This window comes from Ictalurus punctatus, chromosome 1 (assembly GCF_001660625.3).
Source record: "Ictalurus punctatus breed USDA103 chromosome 1, Coco_2.0, whole genome shotgun sequence".
In the NCBI taxonomy this organism is placed as follows: Eukaryota; Metazoa; Chordata; class Actinopteri; order Siluriformes; family Ictaluridae; genus Ictalurus; species Ictalurus punctatus.
In genome coordinates, this window is record NC_030416.2 from 12377749 (window position 1) to 12389843 (window position 12095).

At 37.0% G+C, this 12095-nt stretch overlaps 1 protein-coding gene across 4 annotated transcripts; it reads right to left on the minus strand.

Moving 5' to 3' along the window:
• Positions 1–694: 694 nt before the first annotated feature.
• Positions 695–12035, minus strand: ntd5 (ntl-dependent gene 5). 4 transcript variants are annotated; one of them, XM_053680993.1, is made up of 9 exons: positions 11877–12035; positions 9816–9962; positions 9322–9513; positions 7210–7431; positions 5002–5122; positions 4829–4905; positions 3437–3616; positions 1579–1776; positions 695–1442 (listed from the first exon to the last, which is right to left on the minus strand). In XM_053680993.1, the coding sequence occupies exons 1-9, from the start codon at positions 11941–11943 to the stop codon at positions 1348–1350; spliced, it is 1299 nt and encodes a 432-aa protein (XP_053536968.1). In that variant the 5' UTR covers positions 11944–12035; the 3' UTR covers positions 695–1347. The 4 variants fall into 4 exon arrangements, with proteins under 4 accessions (XP_053536968.1, XP_053536978.1, XP_017342716.1 ...); XM_053681003.1 differs by having other exon boundaries at positions 9816–9959; positions 11877–12014; XM_017487227.3 differs by lacking the exon at positions 7210–7431.
• Between the last annotated feature and the right edge of the window lie 60 nt (positions 12036–12095).

The window sequence follows — 12095 nt, forward strand, 5'->3', positions numbered from 1 at the left end:
AATCACTCTTTACAACCGTGAGCAAAAAAGCATCTCTGAATGCAAAACACAAAAAACCTTGAGGTGGATGAACTACAACAGCAGAAGACCCCATTAGGTTCCACTCCTGTCAGCCAAGAACAAGACTCCGATGCTGTCATGGGCACAGACTCACAGAAACTGTACAGTTGAAAACTGGATAAAAACCAGGTGATGTGTTTTCTAATCTTCAATTGTCCAGTTTGGGTGAGTCTATACTATATTCTTCCTGGCAGCTTGAAACAATCTGGCCATTTTCCTCTGATCTCTCTTATCAACAAGGCATTTCCACCCAGAACTGTCACTCATTCAGTGTTTTTTGTTTTTCACACCATTCTGTGTAAACCCTAGTGGCTGTTGTGTGTGAAAATGCCAGGAGATCAACAGTTTCTGAAATATTCAAAGCAGACCATCTGGAACGAACATCCATGCCACGGTTAAATTCACAGAGATCATACTTTCCCCATTTTGATGTTTGATGTGAACATTAACTGAAGCTCTTGACTTGTATCTGCATGATATTATGCACTGTGCTGCTGCCACATGATTGGCTGCTTAGATACCTGCATAAATGAGCAGGTGTACAGGTGTTCCTATTAAAGTGGTCAGTGAGTGTATATCATATTGTGCTCTGATTGAAACAATGTTCTTGTTAGAAGAAAAGTAGTGCTCAGTGTTTTGGTAAATGAATTTATTGAAAAGTATTTGTTGTGTTACAACATGTCATTGTAGTGGATTTTGGTCATGAAATAAACAGTTGTGCTAAGCTGTGTGTTTGTACAGAGGTATAAAACTTTATGAAAAAGTCAGTTTGAAACTTGCTTGACATGTCTTTTAACAATTGTAATAAGTTTATAAAATAAGAATAAAGCAGCTAATATACAACATACATTTCAACCATTCTGTTTAAGATAACTTTATCAATGCAATATAGAGTAAAGTGAAAAAATTAAAATAAAAAACAACTCAAATTCAAGTTAAATTATGAATGAAGTATATCTATATGCTTATTTTTCTTTTAACTGTCAACTGAAAATATTCCATATTTAATCTAAATGATCTGAATTATTCCATAAGTTCTGTTTATCTCCCCATTGGTGAACTATGAACTGTATTCAATGGACCCTAAACAGCATTCTGCTTACTTTCCTGACCGTTGCTCCTGTATGAAGCACAGCGTAGTAAAAGGACGTCGGATAATTAAAATTCTCTGCATAAAAAAATGTGTAAAATGATCTAGATCTTAGAACTGATGAAATGAATAACAAGAAGTTTGAGTCCTGTGTGGTGAAGTGGCATCTAGGTAGAATGGGGTCCTGTAAGAGTATTTCACTCAGAGGTGGAGTCCAGGCCAGCAGGATCACATGGATTAATCTCTGATACCAGTCGGTGAGGGTAGAGTTTATACTGAAACCAGGTGGGTTCTGGAGGAATTGAGAAAAGGAAAATCATGGTTGAGAGTGGGATCAGATGCATGAGCATGTATGATACTATAACTGTATATAATTATATACACATTTACACTTAAACATATAGGTGTATGTGTGTATTTTCTCTAACCAAGGTAGCAGCTGGGTGCAGGGAGCAGTCCATCAAAGCAGGTCTCTGTGGCTGTGAAACTGCAAGACTTTTGTGGATGCTTGCAAAAGAACGTTACATTCTCACCGTGAGTGACCATCCCGTCGGTCAAGTCATAGGGCCAGCTCTTAACCCGACCCACTATCACTCTGCTGCGCTGTGCAGGGATTGGACAGCGAGCTGAATAGCAGGTAAAAAAAAATAAGGACACATCAGATACATAAAAACAGTTTGGTAAGTATGGAATAAAACACGATGGGAGTATGCTGATATAGGAAAAGTATCATCCGGGTGGTGTGATGCAGTCCAAGGCAAAGTGGAGGGTCGTACCACACAAAGTCGATTGTTTTATTCCTCTTATACCAAAGCAATTTGCCAGTGGTTGCATGTTTTATTTATTAATGAATGACACATCATACATTTTATTTGTTTGTTGTAATATTTAATGCTGTGGAACATCTGAAAGACAAGATAGCTCATGTTATCGCATACGTTATTGTAGCTATAACCGTTATTCCCTCACCAGCCTCTTTTTTTTTCTCTAAACCGAAGTGAATATGACCAAAAAAAATGCAGCTTGCCATGGTACAGAGAAGCCAGAAAGTGCAAAGTCTTGGAGACTTTAGCATGGACAAACTTACTGTTACAGAGTGCTCACACAGGAGACTTCTTTCCATAAATGTTAAATAAACTCTCTCCTTACAGAAAGTTTTACCATATCAATGACTATATGTGTATATTTCTTTGTTAAATTAACAACACGTTTTATATCCATTTTTTGTTTAGATTATGTGGATCAAGTTCTGGTGAATGAGTTTTTATTATAGAAACAATGTATTAGAACAATAACTGCACTTCAGAACTTCACCAACTGCACGGTCCTGTAGGTTCATTTTGTACAACATCAAGAAAATCAGACCGTATCTCACTGAACAGCCTACACAACTACCAGTCCAGGCTCTTGTCATATCAAAACTGCAGTACTGCAATGCACTACTCTTGGGCCTCCCAGTCAGCTGCATTAAACTCCTTCAGATGATTCAGAATGTAGCAGTACGTCTCACCTTCAACCAGTCTAAAAGGACCCATGTCACACCCCTCTTCATCTCCCTCCACTGGCTTCCTGTAGCCTCCCGCATCAAATTCAAGGCCTTGATGCTCATGTACAAGACCTTGTCTGGAACAGCACAATCCTAACTCAACACTCTCCTGAAGGCTTATGTTCCCTCACACAATCTGTGATCGATCAGTGACCACCGCTTAGCAGTACCTACTCAGCGTGACTGAAGGTCCCTTTCCAGAACCTTCACACTAACTGTCCTCAGTGGTGGAATGAACTTCCAACCTCAATCCAGACAGCAGAATCTGTCACTCTCTTCAAAAAACAGTTAAAGACCCAGCTCTTCTGTGAACACCTAACTAACCTCTAAAACGACAACCCCACATGATCCTTTAAAAAATTAAAATTAAAATTACTCTGGCACTTACACCTCTAATCTTTGCACTTTGTTTTTCTAGAAATCAATTAAAAGGTCTTGTATGGTTGCACTACTTGTATTGTTCTCTGCTTGATATATCACTTTGCTTGTATTTCCTCATTTGTAATTTGCTTTGGATAAAAGCATCTGCTAAATGAATAAATGTAACTGTAAACAAGCATACTGTCAAAAATGCTGTTATAGATAATTAATCAACATCTTCTGACCATTCAGATTCAAGAATTTAACAGCTGTACGGTATAATATGGCTTAACAGAAAATGAATGCTTATGATTGTACACATTCAGTATGTGGATTAAAGCTTTATGTTATAGTTTTAAACTTGATGGATCCTCCCTTACCTCGACAGGAAGGTACTGTACTCCATGTGCCATCTAACTGACAAGTAACTTGGTTAGGCCCATCCAGTAGGAAGTTCTTTTTGCAAAGATAATAGATGGTGTCGCCCATGTTATATTCAGATTTCTGCACGGCCACCAAGTAACCGTGATTGACTTCCTGTGGTGGCGGACAAAACACACCTATAGGGCAAATAAACATATATAGACAGTTGACTATATGTTTGTGATTGCCTAATGAACAAAATGCACAATATTTGTTTGCAAGCAGAGATAGACAAAAAAAAACAGCAAAAAAAAAAAGCATAGTTTTTGTTGTTGTTGTTGTTGTTGTTGTTGTTGTTGTTGTTGTTGTTGTTGTTTTAAAGCAAAATTGTAGTGAACTCACTTATGAATAATTCCATGACCGGGGTGCCATTTAGCTCTTAAATGAATAATTTATTTTCAGTCTGTAAATTGGTGTTGGTACATTCAAGGTGACCTCATCAGTCAATATCATAAAATCAGTGGGGGAAAAAAGAAAAAAAAAAAGAAAAATAATGAGAAAACATTTCTTCCCATGATCTTCAGAACATTTAGATGATGCAACTTATTGTTTAACATGTGACTTGTGGAATAGTCCAAATATTCCACTGGGGGAAATGTGTTCAGGTAACAGGGTGAATGTTGTAAGATGGATTTGTGGCAAAAGATGTTCCAAGCATGAAATGTTAAATGGATTCACACATTACTGTAAAGGTAATTTTATTTTTTAAGTAATCTGATTAGATTTCAAGGTAAAATGTGGTTATATTGGGCTGGGGCAGGCTGAAATGTTTTGTAAGAGCTGTAGATAGGTCTTATTAATAAACAGGCACATGGGTTGTTGTGAAGAACGCTTTACCTGTGTTTAGAATCTCTTTTACCTTTACTTTACACATATATTTATAAATGTAATTTACAGTCGGGGAATCACCCATATGACCTCATGCAGAGTGCAGCAGTTGTATTTTTTTAATCTCCTGAAGGTGGCAGGCAAGGTTTTTGAAAACACAGTAGGAACAGACAATTTGGTGGACGTTCAAACTGATCCAACAGAGGGCAGTACAGTATCCTCCACTCCTACATACCCTCCCACACAGTCTTCATCTCTCACTCTCTCTATTACACTCTAACATCTTTCCCAAATCTGTAACAGAAATACTTACAAATACACACTCGTTTAGATGTGTGCACACAGACACATAGCACACACAGTGCTGACACTTTTGGTTGATCTCTTCCATATTCCACATTCACACATGCATTTCATCACCTGACATTTCTCCCTTGTAATTTTTCAAAATGGAACTTTGTTGATAAAGTCAGATAAAGTCTGCAGAAGTAATCACAGACATGCACACATTGCATCCTTACGTTGACAGACGGGTTGTGGATAACGCCACGTCTGGTCCTTGTGACAAAAATTTTCACTGCTTCCAACCAGTACAGATCTGCAAAGGAAGGAAATGATGAAGGAGTGTGAGCAAAATGAAGACTATATATTGCTGTCTTTCTGTTTCTCTGTTGTTTTTTGCTCTGTCTCTCACCCAGGAGCACACTGGTACTGTATGGTGGAGCCTACAGCAGCACTGCCATGAATCAGCAGCAAGTCATGATCAGGCAAAGGGCAAGCCAGTTTAGATTCAGGCTCTGTTTCAGCATTTCTACCTGAGAAGTAAGCAAGAGAAAAGCAGAGATAGATCATAAGTAGTAGGCTTCTTTTGAATAAAAGAAATCATTGTTGGCTATGGACAGGGGAGGCTGGTGTCAGTGGGCTAGCTGGGCTAAACCCTCATCTTTCAAAGATTAAAAAAAATCAATAAAATTAAAAAAAGGCTCAATATGAAGTTTCTTTGTTAGCATTCATATTTGAGTATTTTATGTTAACAAATGTCTTATAGCGGATTATTTGGGACTTAGTGGAACCAAAAGCAAAATCACTGCCAACAGTCATAAAAAATACAACGTTATAAAGAAGCAAGGCTGGTGCTGATTTCTTCTAGCCCAGGCTATAGATTCATGCAGCCTATTTCACAGACTGGAATACTCCCTAGACTTGATCTCCATTTGGGCTCATATTTTTTAACCTGCTTCACGGATATATTCGTAACATACTGTCAGCATTGATTGAGAATGTACATATGAAATACAGCCATGGATGTAATGAACAAGGTAATTCTCCCACTCCAGACCTCCTATTGTGACTAAGCTCACAATGTCCAATCAAAGTACAAATTACTCAACAGGACAAATGGCAAAAGTTTAGTCTTTTTACAGTTTTTCTGTTTAACATGTTTGGTATTTGGAGAAAACATGGTATCACAGACTTGGAAAAAAAGGAATTAGGAATGCCGCTGCCTATTTGCATTTAAGTGTGTGTAATAGTTTGCTACCTCATTTTCATTTTGGCAACAATGAGATATAATCATGATATAATGCACTGCTCATCCATAATAGTTTCATTATCGAGCTATTGATAGATATTAGATTTTAGCTCTTGCATCTGATATCATGACTAACCATCACTGGTTATGGCAATGTTCCATTACTGTATTCATCCACTTCCTCTCACTATTTCCTCATGTGAGAATCCCTGTCAGTCTCAAGGGTCCTTCTAATACTTTATTAGTTCAAGTGAGTCATCAGTGTAGATGCAACAAGCAAATCAACCTAATGCAATTTTCCTTTCAAAACAACAAAACATTTGTTTGTTTGTTTGTGTTTGTTGTTTTTTTTTGCATCAATTTTGGTCATCAATTTTGAATATTTCTTTTGCTATGTTCACATTCTTTTTACATACAGTAGCCAACCTCTGCATCTAATATGTTGATACTTTGGAATTCTAAACTTTCATCTGACAATTCCATAATTTTAAGATATTGAGCTAAGAGCACTATTTTTTCTAAATTTTCAGCAAAATTGTCATGCAATACTCATCACATACTGTATATTTAGTGCCATAATTACACAATAACTTTTTTTAAAGCCAGGCAGAAATGTATAACCCCAAGGTCTCAATATGACACCTGATGTAACTGTATCATTATTAAGGTAGTCATTTTAGCTACAGAGTTCAGTCTGATTCAAAAATCTGTTCCTGGCTCCATGACACTTATGCTTATGTGACATTAGTGTTTCATACTTCTGAGTCATTAGAAGTCAGTAAAGGCACAGAGGGGAAAAAAAAGGAAGGAAAAATATGGCACTTCATCACTGTAAAAGCAGTGAGGCTGAAATTGGATTGCACTTTACACTTCACTGTGAAAAAGTTCAGAACAAAATGCAAAACAAATTATTCAATTTCACTCAGTTACCCCCTTAAACTCCATCCACTCTTGTAGCTACCTACATTTACTGAATAATTCATAATAGTGACTGAATAATATGCTTACGATAAATATTAGGAATTATTAGTTCAGAGCTTAAGGGGTTAACAAATGAAACTGGCTCATGTTGGAAGGGAAAGTAACTGCAGCCATGTATTTATTTATTAATTAAAATAATATCCTATTTTGGGTTCTATACTATTCTATTTTACTTTAGTTAGTTTTGGTGAACATGAATAAGAACAAATTAATATTCATGTTTATTTATTTATTTATTCATTCAAATATTTCATGCGTTTTTATTATTACAGTATTATGGAATAATCTGTGCACTTGTCCAAAACTGAATTCTTAAAGACCTTATTAAAGTAGATTTCGACCAGTTATGGAGCAAAAATTGATCTTGATCACTGAGTGTGAGGCATCTACCTCGATGCTTAAACGATGCTGAATGTAACGCCAGAGGACACAAAGGAGTGCAGGAGGATGGATGTTGACGGATGGGAAGATAGATGAATGAGTGGGTGGGTGGGTAGGTGGAAGAGAGGACAGATGAATAGTGTACAGCTTCACAGCGATCCATCTGGAATGATCTGTTCACACATTCACTTGACTCATATCTGGCAATCTCTAACATGCGTGGGTGATTTGCTGGTGAAGAGAGAGGAAATGTAACACATTTACAATGTTGGCATGTGTGTGGATTCTCTGCTCTGTCATGTCACTGAGCTGCAGGTGCTGTCGTAGGAATGCTCTCTAAACGCCCACACCTCCTCTCTGCCTGCCACTTTAGTCCTGGAAATATCTCTCAGCTTACAGTGTGTGTGTGGGCTCCTCAGCAGGCAGGTCAAGCTCATACAGCACTCACTAGACTCTTGTACTTAAATGCCAGAGAGCTTTGCACAAATCATAGTGCACCTGTCTTTGTATGTGAGTGAGAGACAGAGGAAATGAGATACGAAGAAGGTTTTATGGTTACTTGAGCTTATTTTACTCTCTAGATTTCTAAACGGAAATATCAGTATTATGTGTACTTCTTATTGTGTAGCGTTGCAGAGCGAAGTCCGAAAATTTTATATGTTTATACTCTGATAATAACATAAACATACTTATAATCGGGAAAGGAATTTTTGGCCCCTGGCAGGTTACTGCACTGGCCCCACAGTCCTGAACAATTTTTATTCTATAGTGTAGTTTTTGTTCTCTAGGGATCCCTTTGGCCCCTTATCTAATCAGGAACTTTGGAATCATCCATACCATCTTTACAGCACCCCTGCTCACAATATATACTATACACACACTCTTGCCAAGTAACCTCATAATTTCACCTCCATGTCGACATTGAATACTATATACTAATATATTGTATATACATACATTTATTTCATAATTGCATAGGATGTCTTTGTATGCTGTAGCTTTAAGATTTCCAGCATGACAATGTCCCAGTGCAGAAAGCAAAGCCCATGAAGACATGGTTTGCCATGGTTGGAGTGGAAGAACTCAGGTGTCCTGCACAAACCCCTGACCTCAACCCCACTGAACATGTTTGGGATGAATTGGAATGCCAACTGCACCCCAGGCCTCCTCATCCATCATCAGAGTCTGACTTCACTAATGCTCTTGTAGCTGAATGAGCACAGTTACACTCCAAAATCTGGTGTAAAGCCTTCACAGAAGAGTGGAAGTTATTATAACAGCAAAGGGGGAATAAATCTGGAGATCTGATGTCAAAAAGCACATTGGTCAGGTGTCAACATACTTTTGGCCATATAGTGTATGTTTTAAGGAACTGTGCTGGATATGTGGCTGGAAAAACAACAAATGGCTGCATGACCCAGACGAAATTTCTGCTATAGACCTCAACACACTCTTTCAATATTTTATTTTCTAATTGGCTGAAACATCCTTTGGGTCCACAAGGTCCATAAAAAGTTTAATGGCCCTTCTGATGCCCCATACACACATAACCTTGGTTCAGTTAAATTAAAAAAGGCACAATATCACAGATATCACACAAGAAAAACTAACTTAAGTTCAGAACCATGCCTCTCTGTTTTTTGGCATACCACTCATGCACAACTGTCCAAAGTGACATCCATAATTACATCTGAGGTCAAATATCGGTGTACAGTTTCTGTGTTAATTTGTCACGATGTGCTCATCTCTGCTGAATCCATTCCAATGTGAATAAATCATATATTGTGCTTTCATTTTCACACTTTTCATCATTAAACTTGTCAATTACAACATGCTGCCTGTTGCTTGAAGGACTTGCTCATGGGAAGAGTTTAGATGGTTGTTGACATCAGTAACACTTATTGAGTATCGCACACTAACTAATAGCATTGTTACAGGGGCAGCATATGAATTTCTTCTTCTAGGAATTTTCACAATTACTGTTGTTAAACACTTTAATGAACATCATCCTTTATTTACAAGTTATCTACAACTTTCCATACACTACTGAATTATATAATGTATTGTCTAATGTATCTAATGTAATGTATTGTCAAGGTTTTTTTTAATGGTTTTGCCCACCTGTACACCGTGGATCATCACCACTCCATTGTCGGTCACCTTGGCACCGGCGGATAGTAGCATTCAGGCCATTGGTCATGGTGTAACCAGGATGACAGCGTACCTCCAGAAGAGCAGAGAAAGAAGGAGATGGAGAAAGGAGAGTCACATTGAAGTGTTCACTGCTGGGAAGAGGCCATGGACATGTCCGACCTGTTGAAATGGTTTTAGAGTTACACTACATCACTCAGTTGCACTTTATTAAAGAGTTTATAAGCCATAGTACATACATAACGTATTTGTGAATCCTACAAAGACATGTACAATTTTTTATGTAAACACTTATATTTCTATTCATGAATATTTTCATATGACTCAGATCTGTATACTGTATAAATGTTTTATGAACCATAACCAGTTAACGAAATCTTTACAGTTCATTGTGACCTCTTGCATAACACTTTTACAAATATAAGCATTGTGTAGGTGTTATTGATGTGTTGTAAGAATCTGACCTGGAGCCACGCAGCTGAGTCCGCATGGCCCATCACATAAACATTGGCGCTTGTTGCCACAATCATTGTCTTGTTGGCACTTTTTAGGGCATGTTCGTCTCTTCTCATTATCCAGAATCCTATCTGGGCAATGTTCAATCATCTCTGCTACAGCATGGAAGAAATCATATCAAATATAGAGCATTTGTCACAAAAAAGTACTTTATATACTATTGGCTATAATATTGCATACATCACCACACACTAAAACATCTACAAACTGAGTTGTTAAATAAGGGTTTCAGGATTTAAAATATACTACATTATGTGTTGTGTATTTTAGAAAATTCCTCGAGGAAACACTTGACAAAATGTACCAGCTAACTGACCTATTGTAAAGCCAAATATTTATTTGTAATATCAAAGAAATTATAGATTAGGTGTCCGTTAAAAATTAGTTATTATTTATTATTCACCACCAAGGATCATGGTGCACCAATAAATGTTCTCACCCTCATACTCTTTACAATCTTCAAAGTTTCTTGTTGTGAGATTTTTTAAACATGATATTCTGCCAGATGGTTAGCATTGTTCAGGCTTAGGAACCATGCCAAATATTAATGATACAATTATTTGACATTAGAGTGTCGTGAAGGATAGGCAAGGAGCCCTATTTAAAATTTCATTCCGATTTTCAAATTTGCTATATTTAAAATTGAGTTCTTATAGTTATTATCCAGTTTGACTGGTCATTTGAATAGTAATTCAGAAATGTCTGTGTACAAATAATGTCAGCTTGCACCTAATGTGTTTGGTGGAAATTTCAGAACTAACAAGCTATACAGTGGTAATAAATAATCAGAATATTATTGTACACATTGAAATATCATTATTTATATTTTAATAGATGAGGTTCATAAAAGAAGTCAGTGCTGCTGAGGTGCATGGAATTTATTTTACAGGTAAATGGGTCCCTGACTGCAAAATGTTTGAGAACGTCTGATTTAAAGACCACTGGAAGCTACAGTGTGTGTCCTTATGTGCTACTTTTATACAGGCATTATGGAACAGGATGAATATATGAAAGGAATACTTCAGAAACTTGAATAAATCAAATACTTATGTAATGTTACTGTATCTACACTTTTACAGGTAAAAGCTTCTCTCTCTGTCTCTCTCTTTCTCTCTCTCTCTCTCTCTCTCTCTCACTCAATGCAGGATCAAATCTTTGATAATCATTCTGTAAATCATATATATTATTATATACTGTTTAAATTTATATTTAAATTTATATATAAACAGATTATATAGTAACATCTAAAAACATGTCAACTTTTATCTGTGGGAAGCTGATAATGTATATAAAAACATTTTTGAGTTTCATTTTCAATATAATCATCTAAAGCTCTTTATTTTCTTATAACTCAAGCATAATTAAGTAGCCTGACTAACAAGGTCTAAAAGGAGAAATACAGTACTGGTGTTAGGGGGGTTGGGAATAGTAGGGAAGGCCAAGAGGGTTCTGTTGGCGGAAGTCCAATTTTTTTACAAAAGTCTCACAGACATGATTCAAAGCATTATATTTGCATTTCAGTGTATTAGGTACAAGTAATTAACTGAAACTTAATCAACCAATTGCATATACCTGCACCTACATTATGGAATTATTAATATCCTATTTGGGAGCTCAAGGCAATAAGAGAAGGAGAAGGAAAGGTTTTGAAGGAAATTAGGAAATTCCAGCAATGGCAGTAATGAAGGGCCTTTTCCTAAATTCCTAAATGACTAATGTACTGTAAATACACACACACACACACACACACACACACACACACACACACACACACACACACACATTTTATATACATAAAATGCACAGTTTTTGTAGAACAGTGCAGTATGCTGACTAGGAATTGCAGTTAATGCCCATCCCATAAATGTGTCCTTAACATAAATTAATTTATTTACAAAGGAATAATATATGCATAAAATAATAAACATTCAAGGCATGTTAAGTCATGTTACTCTTTCTCTGTCTCTGTCTCTCTCATTCTCTTTCATATGCACACAGCATCTACTTACCTGATTGCAGGGACAGGCTGCTGAGCGCCCACACACAGAGCAGAAGGAGCAGTTGAGATATCTCCATCGTTCCCTGCTGTTCACATGAGATCTTATGACGGAGTAAAGTAGAAGAGTTGGCTATAAAGATGAGGTGGAGGGATGGTAGGAGGGGGTGTTATGATGGGGTGATCATGAGGGCGGAGTGGAGCAGAGGGTATATGCAGGAACACACACACA